Source organism: Alligator sinensis, unplaced genomic scaffold, assembly GCF_000455745.1.
Source record: "Alligator sinensis unplaced genomic scaffold, ASM45574v1 scaffold880_1, whole genome shotgun sequence".
Taxonomy (NCBI): Eukaryota; Metazoa; Chordata; order Crocodylia; family Alligatoridae; genus Alligator; species Alligator sinensis.
The window spans coordinates 35,712-56,379 of NW_005843412.1; the positions used below are offsets into that span (position 1 = coordinate 35,712).

A 20,668-nucleotide genomic window follows, 5' to 3' on the forward strand; every position below is an offset into this window, starting at 1 on the left:
CCCCCCCCCCCCCCCCACCACCACCAGCCCCCCAAAGCAGGACGGGGCTGTTTGTTCCTGAGCCTGGGGCAGGCACGTGCAGTGGCCTGCAAGGAGCCAGGCTGACTCAGCCCTGGGGCTGGGACTCAGCCCTGCTGGAGCTGGAGCCAAGGGGAAGGACCTGCGGGACAGAGCCAGGGGAGCGCGTGAGCAAGTCACGGGGCCCTGACTCCAGGCAGTGTTTACCAGCCAAGCCAGACCCAGGGGCAAGGGGGGCTTCAGACAGGGCTCTCAGCCTGCTGTCACAGCGCCTGGACCCACAGGAGCTCGTGTGCCTGCTCCTTCCTCTGGGGTAAGTCTACTCCAGGGCAGGATCCAGGTGCCTGTGTGGGTGTCTGCTCCTTGAGCACTGCTACCCCAGGCTACAGGTGGGGAGGGGGAACGGCTACCACCAGTGACATGGCCAAGGCCGACGGACCTTTGCTGCCAGCTGGGTCACGAGCAGCGATGTGATGGGCATGGGGGTGGCACTAGCACAGCCTCAGGCTTGGGCTCTCCCACTAAAGGCCCAGCTCAGGGGACCCAGCTGGGACAGCACCCTGGAGCACCAACTGGAAGAGGCCCAGCTACCGGACCTGCCCCCACCACCCCTGGCTGCCACCATCCCCCACACCCAACACCCTCTGGGGGCGCCTGTTTCTTGCCCTGCTCTCCACATCTCACAGGGGGAATGAGGGGCCAAGCAATGTTCCCTCAGCTGCATTCCCCTCCACGACTCCCCTTCTTCCTCCCATCAAATCCCCACAGCCAGCCTGAGCTCCGAGGCCCTTCTGTTGCAGACCCAGGCCACAACTGGACCCACACAACCGGAGAACACTCCCCGCGCCTACACAGCTGGAAAGAATGGGCCAAGTATCTCACGCAGGGGTCGAAATGGGAGCCTCCTGGAGGTGCTTGCTGCTAGGAGCCCCCAGTGGGGAGAACTGCAGCAATACAAGGTCCCTTCAGCAGCTGGGCACGTCCTTCTCCCCCTTCCAATCCCTCTATGGCCCTGACTTCAGCACATTTCAAGGCTGGGCTGCAGCTCAGTTCACAGAGCCTCCTAAGAGTCACCCACCTGTCCCAGCCCTTTGGCTTCCCACTGCAAACACTCAGGGACAAGCACCCCAAGACCAGGCTGCAAAGGGGCCGGTAACATATGCTGTCTTAGGGACCGGCTGTGTTAGCATCTGGGGCCGGGAGAGGGCAGCTTGGAGCCACGTGGGGAGGAGGGTCAAGGTGGAAGCCAGGCTTGCTGCTCAGGACATGGAAAGACTTGGGAGCAACCACAAGCCCCAGCCAGGCAAAGCCAAGGGACAAGAGGAGTCCAGTGGGCACCCTGGCAGACCTGCCAGCCAGGGCCACACAAGCCCCTGCCCACCTGTCCATAAGGTGGTGGTGGCTGCTCCTGCCACTGCTATGGTCCGTCTGCTCCGGGGGTGCCCAAGGCAAGGCAAGGCAAGGCCCCTGTGGCAGCACATCCTGGCTGCTACAGCATGGGTGAGACCCTCTAGCCACATGTCAAGGCCTCCCCCAGGCCAAGCTCCTGGGGTCCCGACCAGATGGAGGAAAGCCTCTCTCCAAGAACCAGACCCACAGTATCCAGCTGCCTGCCCCATCTGTGCCACCATGGCCTGTGGATTGGGGGTGACAGGGTGGAGGGGAAGCGGACAGAGAACCACGCTCTGCCTGGGCTCTCCTTAGCCTGGGGGTGTTACCCCTAGAGATCCACTCCCTTCAGGGTTTCACAGCAGCCTCAGGACCCTGTGGGCTGGGGCCAGCAGGAGGTGAGCAAGACCACCATCCCCCTCCCAAATGACAAAGACAGCCACACCACTTGGAAAAAAAAAAATATCTTGGTGTAAAATCTCTGCTACATACAACCCCGCAGCCCCTGCCGGGGCAAGAGGCTTCCAAAACAGCTGTAGCTAAAGCTCCCCCCTCCCCCCTAAGCGAGTTGTACAATAAAATATTCCTGCTCACATTTAAAAAATAAGATTATCAAAACCAGGAGGCCGAGGGGGCCACTCAGCCTTTCCCTAGCCCAGGTGGACGTGCCCGTGGCGCTCGCCTGCGCTCCTGTTTGAACGGGGCTCTTCTTACTGCTGCTAGCTGGCATTTCACTCGCCAGACACAAGATAAACCCTTGTCCAGGCTGGTTCAGACAAAGTGATCCTGGCCCAAGCAGGCGGCTGGACCAGATGGGCCCTTCCCGGAGACCTGCCAGCCAGGGCTGTGAGCCTAGGGACTCGATATGCAGGTCTTAAAGGGCCTATCATGTCCTAACAGCACCAAGGACTGAGCTCCGCTCTCCCCAGCTGCCAGCACCCTCCTGGCCTCATCCTGCATCCATCAGGCAGCGGGAAATGCAGGATCAAAACGCCATCTTGGTGCTTCCTAACATGGCACCTGAATGTGCACAGGCGTAAAGAGGCCTGGGTGTGTTAATGCTGCTCAATGAGCCTGGCCAGGTAATTTCACTGGGGGGGGCTGAAACTGCTGCTGGGCACCCAGCTATTCCACCACCACCAGCTAATGGCCAGTGATGGGGCTCTTTGGCAGGAGCTGTCTGTTTGGGGGACTCTGGGGCCTGAGCTGAGAGAGCAACTCCCCAGGGCAAGACCCAGGGTTCTTCCTTATAGCTCCACTGAGCTGCTAGCACCCGCTTGGTACCAAGCAAGCCTCCTGCCCCTGGGAGGAGCGATGAAGCTACAGCCTCAGCCTGATGCTCACCATATACTACAGAGAGGCCAAGTTCTACTTTAGCCCCTCGTTACAAGATGCACATACAGTACATGACGGCTGGGGGAGCAACACTGGTCCATTCTTAATGGCTGTGGAGAGGAAGAGCGCTGTCTGCCAGTCCGGACTTCCCAGGCTAGTTTCCCTTGTCTTTGTTTGGTAAAGTGAAGACACGGATGCAGCTGCTGGGCTCAGTTGCACGCTCCCTGCCAGCTGGTTCACATGTGCCTGGGATCCAGATCTGTAGGACACTTGATGCATAGGGGACTTGCTCTCAGCCTGAGAAAGCACTGGCCCAGCGGGCCCAAGACCTTTGGAGAAGGTATTTGGAAAGCCAGCTGGAGAGAAGAGCCATGTGTTGTTATTGCTGTCGGCAACCCTGATAATCAACCCAGCATGGAGCAGATGCAGGAGACGGGGGGAAGGAGGGGGAGAGGAGATGTTTTGCAAAGCTCCCCAATGCTGAAGCGATCTTCTGAAAACAGCACTGAGGATGATGGAAAAGTGGGGCTGGAAGGGACCTCACAAGGTCACATCTAGTCCAGGCCCCTGCTCAAGGCAGGACTAACCTTGACTCAACCATCCCAGCCAAGCATCTGTCCAACCTGCTCAAGAGCTCCCAAGGATGGAGACTCCATCACCTCTCCAGGCACCCATTCCAATGCTTGACCACCCTCATAGCCAGAATCTCCTGTTAGTCTCCAACCTCTGTCTCCAGGATCCGCCCCCACCTTCAATTTCTCAGGACCTTTGCAAAGCATTGTCCCGTGCTGTTAGCTTCTGAACCGTCATCTGAGTGAAAGCATGAGAAGGCAGAGCTTAAATCCTGATACTGGAGAGCCATCAGTGCTCTGGAAATACCCAGAGACCCACATGAAAAACCTGAGTGCCTGGCTCTGATGCTTCCAGACCCAGGGGGTGCCTGCCCGAGAGTCTACAGGAGCCACTGAGAAAGGGCCCAGCACTTCTTGTTTTTATCCCCCTCAGGGAAGATGCCAACAAACTGGAAACACAAGGCTTAAACTATTTCAGCAAATGCTCTCGCTTTTGTTAGTCTCCATCTCATAGGCCAAGGATGAGATTGTGGTAAGGCAGGAAGGATTTCTTTAAAGGGATCCCTGAAGACAAGAATGAAACACCTTGGGGGATGTGAACACCAGCCCCTGGCTATTTTTACCTGGATCCTTGATCCATACGCTTGTGATTTGGTTTACCAAAGAGAAGGGAGGGAAGGAGATGCAGACAGCTTAACCTGCATGGAAAGGCATGGGGATTTTTTTCCCCTTGATGGACTTCCAGAGAACCTGTTTAAACACTGGTTTAGGGCAGTGCTGACACCTTCAGCTGTGGCCTGACTCACTTACCCCTGACCCCCAAAAGCTACGTTATGGCTCATCATTATCCCATGTGTACACGAATGAAAGTCCCCCACATGTTTACAGGTTGTGCTAAGAGACTCACAAGAATTGCACAGATTACGGACGAGGTTGGGTTGAAAAGCAGCCGTGCTGCCATGTGCATGGAGGTCTAACGGAGCACCACACCCATGAGCTAGGGAGCTGGTAACAAGCTTGCTCCCGACTTCCTGAAGAGATGGCAAAGGAGTTCCTTCATCGGGCAATGTGTAGACCTCACGCGACAGGCTGGAGATGAGGAGGATTCCTACCCCCCTGGCATCAATCAGGGCAGGGGAGGAGAGGGAGTGGAATCCTTCTGCTGAAGTCTAAAAACAGCTCCGATACACAGCTTAAAAAAAGGACTGAAGAAAAGATGTGTAAGCTCTGTGCTGAGGGCACCCTGCTGCCCAAGCTGGGAGCGTTACCAGAACTTCCCCACAGGGGGGCACTCCAGTCCTGAAGTCTTCTGGTGACCAGTACCACCAGTGCTCATGGCACCCCAGAGGCATGGCTGCCTCCTCCACGGCAAGTCATCCATTTGGGGCTCTCGGGGGCATGTTCCCGGCCGCCAGGAGGAAGGAAGTGTTTCCAAAGTTTAGCAGTCTTGGAAGAAAGCTGTAGGTGCTTTTCCTTTACACGGAAATACTTGAGAGAGAACTGTATGGTGGCTGCTGTCCTTACTTACAACAGTTTTATTCCGAGAAGGAGGGGAACATGTTTAACTCAGGGAATTCTTCATTGTTGTAGTTGCTTCCCTGGTCTCCCAGCATGGACAGCATGTCCTGGAAAGACAAAAGACGCCATTAGTTTTGGATCTGGGCAGCTGCTGCATCTTGGAATCTCAGGCAGGTGTGAGGAACCTCTTCCTTTAGTTGTGTGAAAGAGGGCATCTGTAAAAACACCACAGCAAGAAGAGACTGCTACAGATGCTTCCAACTGCACCCCACAGCTAACAGAGCTGTGTCCCCTGTACTGTTAGCAGGAAGAGGTTGCTACAGACAAGCAAAAAAAAGTCCAGTAGTAGGGCTGTGCGAAACGGCTGTTTCAATTCAGTTTCCGCTGTTTTGGAAACAGCTATTCGTTTTGGATCACTGCCCTGTTTCATTTCAGCGGAATCCGTTTCGAACAGGCTGCAAGGGAAGCTTTGCAAAGCTCTACCCAGCTGGGCAGTGCTTGGGGCCAGGGACTGCAGGGCCCCAGCAGGGAGCAGGACGCAGCCCATGGGTGGCTCATCTGGGAGAGGGCCGCTGCCCTCTGTGCAGGTGAGGAGACCCCCATGCAGAACTGATCCCCATCACGCTAGGTTGCAGGGCAGGGAAGTTCCATGCTGGGGTCTCTTCCCCGCCGCTGCCCGCCCTGCACAGCCCTGGCCAGGCAGCACGGCAGGGACCAGCACTGCTCTGTCACATGACTTGGCTCTGCAGGAACCAGAGATCCGTGCCGGGGGTCTCCTCACCACCACTGCCCAACCCGTGCAGCCCTGGGTTGCCGGGGCAGTGTAGGGAGGATAGCAGCGGAGAGGAGACCCCAGGCACAGATCTCTGCTCCCTGCGAAGCCAAGCCGTGCAGCAGGGCAGCAACGTATAGCTGTTTCCCTGCAAGGCCGGCTGCGAAACTCCAAAATGTTCTGTAACATTTTGGAAGCCTCATTTCATTTCAGAGATGTTTCTGAGCCTTCTGTTTTGATCCGGACTTGATGTTTCAGACACCAAAATAGCCTGAAACACTTCCAAAATGAAATGGCTGCCAAAATTTTGCACAGCCCTATCCAGCAGCAAACGCCCTGTTGGGTGCAAGTCGATAAGGCTTACAGAGCAGTCTGGAAGGAGGGTTAACAGTTAATGGATCACATCTCTCATCAGAGCAGGTGGCAGGAAGCCGGAGCGCGGGCAGTCTCTAAAGGGCAGAGGGGAGATGGAGCTGAGTAGAGCTATTCTGTTTTTTTATTTAAAAAACAAAATCCTGCCACAGATCCCATCGTGCCACAATGCACCCGGTTGCATCCTGGAGAGTCCAGGATCAGCAAGTTTGGCTTCCTGCATTTCTGCAGCTAGGAGCCATGATCAGCTACCTGGAGCTCTCAGTCGGGGGAGCACAGGGTGCCCCATCAGCTGACGTGTGCTCCCAGCCTCTGGAGCACACAGGTGTCTAGAAGGAACTGGGAGCACTGGCCACGCATCCCATGCATGGTAAGAACCAGCCGTAACTTATTATGCATGTTGCATGCAAAAGCTTTGTGACTTATTCCTAGTTTTACCATTCATTGATTGTATGTGGGGCCAGGTCACTCCTTAAGAAGTGATGAACCAGTGAATCATGCCTTAAATGCAAAATCTGCCAGGGCCCCAAAGCTCGCTCACCCGCCTGAACTCATGGCCCTGCTTGCCACAGGCGCCCTCTTACCGGGAAGACCTCCGACTGGGTGGGTGGTTGCTGCACATGTTGCTCTCCTGATGCTGGCCCGTGGTGCTGTCCCTGCCACTGAGGCCACATGCCCACTCCTTCTGCCGTCCGTGCCTGAAACGGGGCTGGCGTCTGCCCGGTCTCAGTGGCTGTTTGACAGGGAGCAGGTGAATAAGTTATAAGCGTGAGATTCTCTGACCACAGGGAGCGATGGCTGCTGGTCCCAAGGGCCATCAAGGGGTCGGCAAAGGCAAGATTTGGAAGCTGGATGTTACTAACGCTTTATGCTCCCAGCCAACTAGACTGGTACCGTAATTTCCTGCGTACCACAACCCGCCGCAGTAAGACATGCACTTCATTTCTGGAAAGCAGAATCTAGTCATGGCCAAGAGCCAATTGCAGGCAGCAACTGGCTCACCCTCAGCCACCTCACTGGTTACTTCAGGGCAAAAGCTCTGGAATTATTAACCCACTCAGCTGCTGCCATATTAGGCTACTCAGCCAAAAGCTACATGGCAGAGGCTGCAAGAGGGCTGAAAAACTGGATTCTTCCCCAGTTGCTTGCCAGCCCAGAGAGAAGCAGAAGTCATTATACCAGTGCCTCCATGCTTCTGTCCCAGCCGTAAACATTAGCTTCCCTATCAATTTTGGAGGACTGAACTTTTGGGAGAGGAAAGGTGAGTGTAGTATGTAAAGAAGTGAAGTAATAGGGGGGCTCTCCCATTGTCAGCCACTTAACCATGAGGGCAATTAGAGCATAGAATTAACAGCCCCACATAGTAAGGGTTTGTTGTGGGAGACGAGACTACCCAGGATGGGTTTCTGGAGAAGTCATCATGATGGCAAGTGTTGTGGGTTTCCAAAGGTGCCTTTCACCCCCCACCCACCCTGGGCTCTTTAGGGCTCCTGGTTCAAGACCCTATTCCCCAAGTCCTCACAGAAAAGAACTAGCACTTACTGAAGCCCGTGCCACGGCTGGCGAGGTTGGGATATGCAGCACCACCAGGTGAGGCTGTGGAGCCCGGCGTGGACATGGGACTGAAGGAGGAGGGGGTGCCTTGGAAGGTGCCCATCCCAAATGAGGGAGACCGGGTCTTCACGGCCTGGGACGCCACTTGCTGCAGGGACACGGAAGGGAACACGGTTATGTTCTGCTCCTCATCATCATGTGGTCCAGCACTGGAGACAGAGATCCTTCATCAACCAAGGAGATGGAGTATAACCAGGGCAAGCTGCCCCACCACTGCTGGTCTGCCCTTTGGTGCACCTAGAAGGCCCTCAGGGGATGAGAGCTCTTTAGGGGAAAATGCAACAGAGGGCCTCATTCTGACTGACAGAGCAAGAAGTTACACAGGAGACGGGAGCATTCAAGTCCTGGACTCACTCACCTGCAGACCAAGACTAAGGCGGTGACAGTAGTATTCAGCATGGAGAATTAACACCCTGTTTTCCCCGAGAACAGGCCCCAGCCCCACATCTTAACCCCACAGATTTTGGGGCTTCAATGCTCAGGGCTTGACAATCTCATTTCAGACCAGGTTCATTGGTGCTGCTGGACCTGCCTCAGCCACATGATCCCTACGGAATTCCTCCCGCCCTCTTGGTTATTTCAAAGGAATGACTGGATTAAGAACATTTCCCAAAAGAGCCACTTACATGGTGATAGCATGTGCATGAGTCCCTGCCACCGGTAGAAGGCCCATGGCAGACATCTAAGAGCTATTACCTGTGCTGAGAATGAGGGCCGTGTCCCAGCCGGCCAGTTGGTTCCGCTGACCTGAGTGGGGTTGGAGTGACGAGAAATCTGGGCTAAGATTCGGCCGGTGGAGGCAGATTGCTGCTGGATAATATTTACGGGTGGTACCATGCTACTGCCCCTAGAGTGGAGGACAGCAAGTGTTAAGAGTTACCTGGGTTTAAGCAGTAATTAAACAGTGCATCACAGAAACAGATTTTTCTTTAATTAATTTTCTTTACTGACCATCTACAAACTTTTTTACTGACAGCCAAACATTTTTCTACTGACACTTTTTTTACATAATGTAACTATAACCCTTTGGTCAAGCCATCGACAGGGGTCGGGTTCAAAGTTAGAGGTTAAACACCAACCATAGTAAAAAATATTTTGGCTGTCAGTAAAAAGTTTGCAGATTGTCAGTAAAAAAAAAACCTTGTTTCTTGGGTTATCAGCTCTGCTTGACTGCAGCAATGGTTTACACCCCAACTTGTACCCCGCATCACTGCATTCATTTTTGGGCTAGTACCTAGATACAGCTGATGGGCAAGCTGAAGTAAAGCAAATGAAAAGTGACGCTGGTCTTGGAAGACCAAGTGTCTTATGGTGTACATAACCCTCCCACATGGGTATGTTCCAAGACCTGCACATATAGGCCGCAGATGCGCTCCTCTGTTGGGCTGCCCAGAGACGAGCTGAGTCAGAACTGGTGCACTTCAGTGGCCCGTTTCCCACACCAGCTGTTCAGAGCTAATGCTTCCTGGATGGTGATTATAGTCCAATTGCTTTAGATCAGTTAATGCACCGCTGGTGCTTTCCTTTTTTTGGAGAGTCCACAGACAAAGTTCAAACAGAGGTACAATTCACAGCTACCCCACTCCCCAGCCAGTGCCCTAGCTTCACCTGAAGTTCTCCGCGGGCCGGGTAGGGGTGAAAGTATTTCCCTGAGGGAAGGGCGGCTGATTGGTAGGCACAGTGTTGGCAGGAATGGCTTTGCTCTGATCTGAGAAAGAAGCAAACTCAGGTTAGAGCCTGGAAGGCAACGATGCCCATGGGAGGGAACAAGAATCCCTGAGCTCTTCCCATCCAATCTGATGATCTGCCCTGGCTTGCTACAACAAGCTCATCTGTCACTTAGCCACACTATTATCCAGGCGCCAGACGGTTTTGTAACAGCTTGTTTAATTCGATTTCCTCTCAATTGTCTAATCAAACTTTGCATAATATCCTTTAAGCGTGGGAGGTTTGCCGAGATCTGATCTCAAAGTATAGGAAAACAGACAAGCACTCAGCTGTGAAGAGGCAGAAGTGGGGGGTTACACCAGAGGTTCCAGACCTGGGGCATTTGGTTCTGAGTGTAGGGCAAATGGTGGTTGTCCACCCCTCCCCACCCAAAGAAGCGTGACCAGGATCCCAGCTGCAGACAGGAAGGCACTGGGGGGTCATGGTCAGGGCAACAGTCTGGGGCAAAAGGTTATGGGTGGATAAACAGGTGTGCAGGTGCCCACTAGAGAATATCCCTATGAACGGGACAAGTGGCAATACTGATTTGAGATCAAAGTCACCCCCACCCCATCACCATATGCAGCTCCCCCTACCTGTACTGATGCTGGGGTAGATTTCACTGAACCTCGGGTCACGCTCCTGAGGAAACAGGGTCTCTGCTTTCTCCAGGGGCTTGCTGTGTTCAGGGCCGGCCGCCGTGACTGCCTGAACAGAGACCTGGAGACACAAACATGGGTAACTAGCGGGCAAAGGCAGGGATACCTCCCCAAGGACACACAGAAAGCCTGCTAACAGCATATCATCTATGGCAGCAGAGCTCAACTCTTTGGCCCAAAGGGCCACAGAACTGGCACAGGGATGGTCCATGACTAGATCAGGTCCTGGAATCACCCTGTCCCCCATGGGATTGGTCCCCAGGGCTTGGCACCACCTCTGTGTGCAGGGATTTGGTCCCAATGCTGCCACCTCCCAGCCCCCTGTGCACTGGGATTGAGCCATGGCATCCTCATGGTGCTGCTTCTGCCCAGCCTCTGCTCAGCACCGACTGCTGCCTGATCCAGCACAATTTAGCAGTGGCGCAGAGGGGGAAGAGATGGTACCAATGCTCTCCAGCTGCTAAATGTTGGACCCATGGGGAGCTCTGTGGGCTGGATAACATGGAGCCATGGGCTGGATCTGCCCTATGGGCTGGGGGTTAAGCACCCCTGATCAACAAGAAAGAGCTGAGGGGCTCGAAGCCTGGACCCTCACGTGTACCACACCCAGGCACTGCCTTCCATGCAGGAGCCTTCTTCTAGGTCACTCCCACAAGGGCCAGTTTTTGGGCTAGGATCGATCACGCCATCCAGGACATCAAAAACACTGCTGGAAGCCTTCTTGCTCCCTGCCAAGTTACCTGCGAGTGCTCGTACCCAGACAGGCTCTCTCTCCCTGGAACCGCTTCCAGCTCTGCCTGCTGCTGTGGCGGCTGCTGCTGTCTAAAATAGAAGCAACTGTGAGAAGACAACAGTGCCTGGCTAAATGTAACCACAGTGCTGGGCCTGGACCCAGTGGATGTCAAGGGGAGAAGCTTCTCTGAATGCTGTAGCATAGCAGTGCCTGGCAAGCCTGCAGGTCAGAGGACATGGCTCTTTGGGGTTCCCTACAGGTCTGGAAATTTGGTGCTGGGGCTCTGGGAATTGAGACAAGGTTTCCACCAAATTTCTGAAGCCACAGAAAGCCCTGTGGGCTGCATGACGAGGCTCTGGGGCTGGATCTTAGTCACTCTTGCTATAGCAGGACCCAGGCCCGTGTTCCCAGAGACAGTGCTGATGGTCACTGCAAAAATTGCCAAAGGCTGCTTGCCAGTGCCTTGCAAGTGGCACAGGCAGACCCCAAAAGGCAGCTCCTAGTGACAAGAGCAGTTTACAGCTCTCCTTGCCTGCCAGCCAACACCCTTACAAGCTTGTGTGGCTGCCTGAACTACAACCGGGCAGATACTCCCTGCTTCTGCTCGGTTAAAATGTAATTGCCAGTTGCAGAATTAGCCCTGCTGCTTAAACAGACCAGCAGACTACCAAAGCAGCAGACACAAGGGTTGTGCGTTTAATGAGGCATTAGCTAGGAAGGATTGATTATAGCTCTGGGGAAAGCGAGTGTAAGGACACCTGACAGGGCTTATACAAACAAGGAAGCCAGGAGAAGAGGAGATAACCCACATAAGAGAAGACTCAAAAAGCATTGCATTCTCCTCTGACCTTGATGCCAGCTGTGCTGCACCCATCTCCAGGGGAAGGCTGGCACTCTGCCCCAGCTGCGGCCTTGGCATGGCATTGGACAGGGCAGGTCGTGACTCCTGGCTCGAGTTCCTTTGAGGAAAGAAGGATACAAGCAGAGTTCAGAGCTGGTCACTGCATGGAGAAGCTGGCTGGGTTTCATCCACAGCAGGATGTATTGTAGTGGCAAGCCCAGAGTCAATTGGAAAGATCCCTCCTATTTCAAAGTCCTTTGGGTCAGATGTTGAGCACAATAAGAGCCATGAGCCAAAGGTGATGACAGCCCCTACATGGTACCCATCAGAGCTGTTCTTCAGCAGGACAGGCTAGAAGCCTTGCCAGTCTAATACAGGTCTCAAAACCACAAGCAGCTCCATGCTGATACCTAAAAAAAAAAAATCTGAGACTCTCCATTCAACTCAGCAGATACATCACAAGCACTAGGGGCTTCTAACTGCAGAGAGATGTTCACATTAAATCCCTGGTAAGCACCTCTGGGTTCTGCTTCTGATGAGCTGAAGACAGTATAATGGCCAGTACCTCAAATTAACCAGTTTCTCTCCACATAGCAGGAAACCCTGCCCCCTGTGTTCCCTCACCAAGGCTTTTAAAGGCAACTCCTTTTGCGCCACGGATAGTTCTCAGTCTCAGAGAAATAAGACCCATTTAGCTGCGTACAGTTCACAGGCTGTAAAAGTGTAGCTCCTCCAGCCTGTGAGCTGTACACAGACCCTCCAGGGGTCTGTTAAAAGATGACTATGATCAATCAAAAGAATGTGAATACCTGTACTTATAAATTCTGAAGGGTCCGCACTTCCATTCAAAAATTTTCTGGGATCCGCAAATGAAAAAAGGTTGAAAACCACTGCTCTAGGAAAACAAAGGGAAGCCCCAGAAGGAATCAGGGCGATATTGCTCATGCATCTCCTGATAGCAAGTGGGTAGGGCAAGTTGCTGCCTGTATCTTGCAACTGTGAAAGACCCAGAAGGGAACTGGACATCCAGCCTTGACTCTGTTCACGGTCTGGATGGGCAGGCATCCTTCATGGCTAATATTAGCCATGTAACTATGAGATGCATTTGCTCAGCAGCATTTCCCTTCCACAGCTCAAATGCGGCACCTCTAATGAGCCACTTCCAAGGAGAGACAGCATCTTTGACTTCTCCCAAGGAGAATCAGTTGTGACAGCAAAAAGGGAACAGGCAAGGTGGGGCAGACAAGCAATCTTATTGCAGCGTCACAATGGGGGAGATGTCTCCAAGTTCTGGGGCAAGCTGTTGCAGGGAGATGGCAATATTTACTCTCTAGCACCAGCTGATGCATTTTAAAATAGCTGTTTGAGAATATCTGGGCAAGATCTGGTCAAAGAAACAGAGTGAACTGTGCGATTAGTGACTTTTCTAGGGTCTAGACCGAGCAGAAGACTGGTAAGGACCCCGAGAGATCCGGTTCTCTGCCTGGGAGACGCAGGATCCAACATGATGCCCGTGGTATAACTCAAAGCGCTCATGGGCTGTGCATACGTACTTCACGTTGGTGTTGGTGCAGATGATGTACTCGATCTCATCTGAGTAGGGGTTCTGGAAGGTGAAGGAGCTGGTTCGCATCCAGAGCCACTCGCGGTTTTTGGAACGGAAGCGGAACATGACTGACAGCACCTGGCCTTTTAACTTCACCACCTAGAAAAAGCAAGGCTATTGCTAGCACCAGATAATGGATATATGGAGCAATCCCGAGTATAAGCATGAAGGCATCCAACCCCACCAGCAGCTAGCCAGGGTGCCCTGTGACTTTAGGCCATGCTACTGCATTACACCTTCCAGATACATTCCAGCTACTCCATTCATCTGTTCCTCTAATGCGGCTTAGGATGCTATAGGAGCAGACATACCACTTCCTTTACACCCTCAGTGACACGTCTTTGCGATGACGGGATGCACTAAAATTTTAGCTATTCTCAAAAGCACTTGCTCAATTAGCTATGCTCAAATGAACAAGGAGGTACTACTTCTCATGGTGATCGAGAGGGAAGGAGTGGACTTGCTTGCCTCTCCATAAATTTGAAGAACAGCCATCTATTTGACAACATGCCACTCAGTAGTGGAGTGATATAAAAGTTAAACTCTATTCACTTCTTGTGCTGATAAGAATCAGAGCTGCCTTCCCTACCCTCCCACCATTGCAAGGCTGATGGCTAACAGAAATAGCCATCCACGCTGCAGGCTTGCCACAAACCCACAAGTAGAGGAGAGGAGCAGAGCAAAAGCTAAAAACCTGCTGGAAACTGTCCCGCAAGAGCTGCTGGTCTTCCGGGTGGCAGAAATCTACGATGTCCTTCCCCAGAAGTTCCTAGTTCAAAAGAGGAGAGAAAATGAATTCAAATAAGTCTTTATTTGGCAAGATGATTCCCTGGGCTCCTACCTACTCTGGGCAGGGTAGTACAGCTAAAGACGCTTCTCTTCCCTACACTATGCCCAAAGATTAGAGCTTATTTCAGCAACAGCACAATGGAGTAGAGGTTTTCAGCCTTAGTAGACTTACGGTCCCCACTTGGAAAATGCCAGCTCTTCGCTTTCACTTGTTGTTTTAATTTATTTATTTATTTTTGACTACAGCAGAAGGCTACAGCAATTCTTCCATTCAAAGAACTCAGCAGGGCAGAAGGGTTGTAACCCTCTGGGTACCTACTGGAAATATCTGGGTTCATCTTGTAAACCACGTGGCTGTTTGCAAACCTCCCAATGCTAATATCACATAACATCGTAAGAAGATCTTGTGGCCCCTTGGCTGAGAATCACTGCAGTACAAATTCACCCTTTGAATACTCAATTCAGATGCGGAGATAAAGACTCTCTCGATTAGATCTAGACATAACCCAGAGCCACTTCCCTGTACAGATCAAAGCAAGTTTTTGCCTATTTTTCTAAGCAACAGGCAGTGGAAAATGCCACGTCTGGTTCTACCCTCGCTGTTTTGTTTCAGTTCAGTTTTATTTAGGTAAGCAAAGTCACAAGGTGTGTGGAGGAAAGGCCAGCTGACCCTGCACTCTCTTGGAAAGCGTCTCACCTGTGGTTGGTAGCCAACTGTCGCCATGCAGCGGTGATCTATGAAGGTGAAAATGCCTTCAGTGTTGTGTCGGGAGATGAATTCTGTTGGCTGACAAACATTGCTTATGTCTGTGCAGTTGGGCGAGCTAGTGACCTGGGGAGAAACAGACCCCATATTAACCAACTCTGCTTTTACACACACACACACACACACACACACACACACACACACACACACACACACACACACACACACACACACATACATACACACACACACACACACACACACACACACCCCCTCCCTAGATCAGAACCATAACGTTCTTGCCCCGTGCCCAGCATCTGATATCATGTGCTACCTGAACAAGCAGCAGGTAATGAAACCTCAATTTGACAAGGGATGTCAGAGGGGTGAGAAACTGCTTCATTTGAGCCCAGGCAAACATGTAACCAATTCTAAGGCTAATGACATTATTTACTAGCATTTAAACAACCCTCCACACATTTCCAAAGGGCTGCCACGTTCCTGACACCCCTATGTAGTGAGAATGACACAGAGGAGGAATCACGAAACCAAGTAGGGCATTTGATACATCTACTGGCATGACAGTTCCCAGAAGGCCTCTGACAGCTGTCAGAGCTCCATATAACACTGGTCTGCGAGACGGGTGCTTGCGGGAAACAGTTCCCCGTACATTTTCTAAGCCAGAGCTTTGGAAGGTTTCAGACAGCAGACATGGTATTTGCTTTATCCTGAGCCAGAGAAGACATTGCTGCTGAAAGGAAACAAGGAGGATCACACATGGAGAATACGCTGGCATGAGATCTTTCAGGAAAAGCAGAATTGGCTGGCTAATAAAATAACCCCTGACACACAGAACAGGGCTTTAATTCTCACAACTGCCATGTTCTGCAAGATCTGCTGAATCACAAGAGTTTGCACCCACCTGTAATCTGCCAATGGCCACAAGGCAAAATTTGCTTCCCTGGCCAGCATCTGGGTCATCATCTGGTAACGAGATGCCTGGGACCAAAAGGAAAAGGAATGTTTGAAAGAATCCTGGCACTGTCTGTAGGAGCGGCCGCTAACTCCACAGAGGGGAGAGCAGAAGTACTAAACTCCTTGCTGATTTGTTCCCAAGTTGTTTCTCCTAGGACCTCAAACTAAAAGCACCCCATTCTCCCCCAGTTCAACCTCTAATTCAGAGTTCACAGGATGGGATAATGCAACCCACATCTGGTTACACTCCGATTAAATGTGCACAAGTATTGGAATGCCTACTATAATGCCCACAACCTGCAAGAATCCAGATCTAGCACTTAAGGAAGTGGGATTCCTTTTCATCCTAAAGTCTGACTTTACGATGCTAACGTGCTGCTGACCTGAACAACTGATAAGTCCCGTCATTTCTCACCTGCTGGAGGCCAGGCTTTGATATACCCTGTGCAGTGCACCACCACGTAATGAGGCTCACCATCTTTCACTGCACCCAACCCGTTCCTAGGGCAGAGAAAAAATTACTGAGAGATTAGTCTTTATGTCTGATGGGCCAACTTGTTTCCAATCTGTTGCACAACCAAAGGCCCTGCAAGCTGGGAATGCTGCTCCACATACAACACATTGAACTACACCTATTTGAAAAGTCCAGGGGGTGCACAATGAACGATTCCAAGTGCTGCAATTTCAAGGGACACAAGAGACTGGAGCTTGCTTATTTTCTACTTGGTAAGACTCCTGTGAGACTTTCAAGAACAAAGGGCAGCAGAATCTCAACCTGGATTCAGGTTTATTAGACATTTAAACTATATGCTGCAAAAAAGAGGATTGGCATATTCCGAGCACCTGTGGAAAGGTGTCTTGTTAAGGTACAGACAAGGGTACAAAAGTGCCATTTCCTGGGTCAGACCATAGGTCCATCTTGCCCAGTCTTTGGTGTTGCACAGGGGCAGCGGAGCAGATGCTGAAAGGGAGTGAACTGGGTCTGACCAGGGTATTTTCCCCTGTTCCTCTCTCACTTATAGCCTCCAGCATCTAAAGGTCCAGGAAGCCTCTGAATCAGAGCTGTATCCCTCACTCCCATACTCAATAGCTGCTGGTGCCCCTTTCCTCCAAGAATGTGTCCAACCCCTTTGGGAATGTGGCTAAACTGGCAGCTTCCACCACATCTGGGGGGCAATGAGTCCCATGTTTTAATTACACACAGTGTAAAAAGGAACTTCCTTGTGTTAAAAACTTACAACCTAGTAGTTTCATTTTGTGACCCCTAGCCCTTGTAGAGAGAGAAGGGACAAGGGATCCCCATTTACTTTGTCATTTAGTATTTTGTAAACCCTTCTCTCGTCCCTCAAGCACCTCTTTTCTAAACTGAAAAGGCCTGGCCTCTTTCCTCTGACATACCAGGAGTCTTAAATAGCCTGTGCTACATCCCCTTGTATACACACTTTCACCACAGCGCCTTCCCACACTGCCCTCCAACATGATGCTGGAACCATCCTGTTTCCCAGCACAGTGCGACAGCCCCCACCCCGTGTATTTACCTGCATCGGTTCCTCATAAAACTAAGCCTGTTGACAGAGACAGTATCCACAGAGCTGCTGCCACACCTGTCGCGGTCGAGAGGGAAAGCTTTAAATCACCATTGATACAGCCTGCAAAGCCTCGAATCAGAAGACGAAACACTACCAACACGAATTCTGCTTTTACACTCCCTCCCTGCCTTAAAAGTATAAACAGCCCCTTTTATGGGCACAGAATGGGAAAAGTCATGCCCCAACTCAGAGCAAGCCCAGAGGAAGGCAGGAATGCAGCACCGGCATTATAAAATTACCTGCGGCAACATCCCTGAAAGCTATTAGCACAGGGCTGAAAAAATTATGGGATCATTTGAGAGTGGAGCCCTGCAGGGAATCAGCTGACTCAGCATGGAAGAGCAAAGCAAAGGCTTCACCGCGTTGATGCCAACGAGACAAGCAGGCAATGGGGTTTGGCTGAGGACTTGACATGCCACAGTTATGGCTGTGCTCTTCCCAGTACCTCATTCGGCAGATGAAGGACCGACGGGAGCCCATAGACATCCTCATGGACTGCTGGCCTTCCTTCTTCACTGTCCCCGTCTTCAAATCAAGGATACGACCTACACAGAGAAGAGGCAATGTGCTGATGGTCTACAGGACAACTCTAGGGGCTTTCATTATGGCACTGTGATGCCTCAGCCCATACGCTGGGCAACCCTTTGTTTTCCTAAGAGCCAAATTCCATATTACCAGCTCGAGAATAGGATGTAGCCGTGACCCATCCCTTCCTGGAACTGAAAGGTACTAGAGTACTCAGGGGCAACCGTGCCACAAATTAGCCTCGTCCCCTACCCGAGCGCAGCTCTGATCCCATTCCCTTGACCGATCTGTTACTCCGCTCCACACACTCCGTTTGAGCTAATGCTCTGCTTTCTACTCCTTTCCCAATTTGTTTTGCGTCATACACAAGTTTGAGGCACACATCCTGCAGATGAGCCATGCCTTGTCTACAGTATCTCCCAGAAGCTAGTTCCCTACTCCAGGAGCTGGCAGCATGGTGCTCATATTGTCCTCACAATCGGGAGTGAGCACAAAGAGGGAGGAGGTAAAAAGAAATCAAATGCCAGTACTAACTAAAATATTTAGTTTAGAGGTGCCTCCAGCATTCAGTTACACAGGTAGCATCTGCCTAGCTGGGCTTCTCCTATCAAGGAGGACCTTCAGGGTTGGGGAACGATCGGTGCATTGGAGGGTAAAGGGATTCACAACTGCTAGAGCACATAAATAGAGCAACCCTTCTGGAAATAGGTTTAGCACCATTAATCAGGATGGGGGAACATCAGCCCACTGGGATCATGGCTCATCTCAGTCTGTTCGACACCATCTAAAAACTCTTGGACGTTTTCAAGAGCAGGTTGGATAGACACTGGGCTGGGATGGTTTAGACAGGGATGATCCTACCTTGAGCAGGGGGCTGGGCTACATGGGACCTCGTGAGGTCCCTTCCAGCCCAATTTACCTATGATCTGCTTTGTCTAGAAGGCCACTGATTCAGGCCTGGCCTGGCAAGGGCATGCACGTGGCAGGCAGACGGGCACAGGGGTTCGCGCCATAGGCTGGCTTACCCGTCAACGCATTCTCAGATGTCGAGAGCTGCTCCCGCAGTTTGCCCACGTCGTCTGGGTGCACCTGGTTGTACAGGGTGCTGCCAAACCACTCAGACTGGGGCTGGTTTAGGACAGGAGTCACCGAGTCCGAGACGTAGACCACCCTTCCCGTCTCACAGGACACTATGAATAGAAAGCCATCGGCTGCCTCTAGAATCAAGTGTTTGAGTTCCTATGCACAGGACAGAAAGACGTTCTTAATCCAGCAACTATGGCACTCATTGCCTGTCAGCCACCTCCAGGCCCTGAGCTTTCTCCCCACACCCACCCCAGACCTCAGCCACCCTTTTGCCAAGCTGGACATAGAAATCAGAGAAGTGGGGCTGGAAGGAACCTCCAGAGGTCACATTTCATGCAACCTCCTGCCTGACACAGGATCAGCCTTGTCCAAACCATCCCAAACATCCATCATCTAACCTCTTTGTAAAACTACTGTCAACCCTGGCACATGACATCACACCCGAACCTACCACAGTGAAAGCAGGGGGGCCACAGCAGCCAATGCCTTGCTTCTATAAAAGGTTAATATATACCCGAGAGATCCTAGACAGAGGCTGTACCCACTACAGAGGAAGGCAACGGTCCAGCAAATCCATACCAGTTGGGCCAGGAGGTATAACGCCTTCCTGAGCCCAAATATGGCATTGGTCTGACACTGAATGGAAGGATAAGAGCCTCTTGCCAGGACCCTCCAGCTTTGGTCCCAGCAGGGGGACTGGGATGTTCCAGTGTTCATCCCCATCCTAGGCTCTAGCCAATACCCAATGCCTTTGAGGGAGGCTCAACAGCACCCTGACAGGGCAGGGGCAACAAGCAAAAGCCCCTCTGGGCTTCCTAGCAATGCAAGCAAGCAGAGACCTGATCCGTAAGGAAGGAGGGCTTGTAAGTGCCATCGGTGGAGGTGTTGCCGGTGCCCCGCAGGGACTTCATGTGCGACACGGCCATACGCAGGATGGTCAGCTTGTCTGGCTTGCGGGCCAGAGCACTGCAGGTGGGCACCATGTCCGACAACTCCGTGATGTAGGCTGTCATTTTGTTGCGCCGTCGTCGCTCTATCTCACTGTGATTCTCCCTGGGGGTAGAGAGTGGAGAGAGATCAGAGAGGCAAAGAGCAGCTCAGTTCTTTGGCCACGGTGGCTCTCCCTGGGTTCTCTGTGGAGGGCAAAACCAAAAAGAAGTGCTGGGGTCTTCAGAAGGTAGCAGGGCAGCAATAGCCTGGCATACTTGGCATGCAGGAGAGGACACAGGAACAAGTTCGAGGAAGAGGAGCTCATGTCAGAGCCTCCCTGCCCTGTACGACAGGCTCTTGCTATAAAGTACATCTATCCTCAAGCTTTTGAAGACAGTAAGCTGCTTTAGTACAGGAAGATTCCTAACACCAGTATGAAGGCACTACTGCAGCCAGAGGTTGGGCTCACCACAGCAGGCCTTGCACAGTGACTGTGGTGGGTCTCTATGCTGGTAAACTACAGGCCAGCTGTGTCATTTTGGTAGCACGAAGAGACTGAAACATGATAATACCATATTTTCTCACATACAACACTTCCCCGCCAAAGCTGCTGGAAACTGGAGTGCATATTATACACAAGAAATAGGGTAAGAGCAGGTCCTACTGTTTAGGGGCTGAAACGGGAAGTCAATACTGCAGCAATCCACATGGAGCAAAACAAGCAGGCTGAGCTACCTGGTTACTTACTAGGGCTGTGCCAAGCTTCAGTAGCCAATTTGATTCAGAGGAGATTCAGCCCAATTAGGGGACCGAATCTCTGAATCTGAATCAAATCAGGAGACCAATTTAAACCTCCGAATCGATTTGAAGCATCTGAATTGATTCGGCCAAAGACTAAACAGGCAGCTGACACAGCTGCCTCCAACTGGCAA

The 20,668-nt window shown here is 51.9% G+C and overlaps 2 protein-coding genes across 5 annotated transcripts in view; both read right to left on the reverse strand.

The window, feature by feature from the left end:
- Positions 1 to 4,360, reverse strand: part of CTSK (cathepsin K) — a 10,055-nt gene extending 5,695 nt beyond the window's left edge. Inside the window, exon 1 of the mRNA XM_025195138.1 lies at positions 4,222 to 4,360. Coding sequence (XP_025050923.1) covers positions 4,222 to 4,281 — 60 coding nt within the window. The 5' untranslated portion in view covers positions 4,282 to 4,360. The remainder of the gene's footprint in view (positions 1 to 4,221) is intronic.
- Positions 1,856 to 20,668, reverse strand: part of ARNT (aryl hydrocarbon receptor nuclear translocator) — a 29,273-nt gene continuing 10,460 nt past the window's right edge. For 2 of the 4 annotated variants that reach the window (XM_025195135.1, XM_025195136.1), the window contains 17 exons: positions 19,646 to 19,859; positions 18,746 to 18,959; positions 17,641 to 17,740; positions 17,145 to 17,210; positions 16,022 to 16,107; positions 15,554 to 15,630; positions 14,623 to 14,757; positions 13,831 to 13,905; positions 13,084 to 13,235; positions 11,538 to 11,648; positions 10,697 to 10,778; positions 9,894 to 10,017; positions 9,199 to 9,298; positions 8,287 to 8,437; positions 7,519 to 7,678; positions 6,561 to 6,709; positions 1,856 to 4,939 (listed from right to left, as the gene is read on the reverse strand). In XM_025195135.1, coding sequence (XP_025050920.1) covers positions 4,850 to 4,939; positions 6,561 to 6,709; positions 7,519 to 7,678; positions 8,287 to 8,437; positions 9,199 to 9,298; positions 9,894 to 10,017; positions 10,697 to 10,778; positions 11,538 to 11,648; positions 13,084 to 13,235; positions 13,831 to 13,905; positions 14,623 to 14,757; positions 15,554 to 15,630; positions 16,022 to 16,107; positions 17,145 to 17,210; positions 17,641 to 17,740; positions 18,746 to 18,959; positions 19,646 to 19,859 — 2,086 coding nt within the window. In that variant the 3' untranslated portion in view covers positions 1,856 to 4,849. The remainder of the gene's footprint in view (positions 4,940 to 6,560; positions 6,710 to 7,518; positions 7,679 to 8,286; positions 8,438 to 9,198; positions 9,299 to 9,893; positions 10,018 to 10,696; positions 10,779 to 11,537; positions 11,649 to 13,083; positions 13,236 to 13,830; positions 13,906 to 14,622; positions 14,758 to 15,553; positions 15,631 to 16,021; positions 16,108 to 17,144; positions 17,211 to 17,640; positions 17,741 to 18,745; positions 18,960 to 19,645; positions 19,860 to 20,668) is intronic. The other 2 variants (XR_003092323.1, XM_025195137.1) reach the window with 2 other exon arrangements.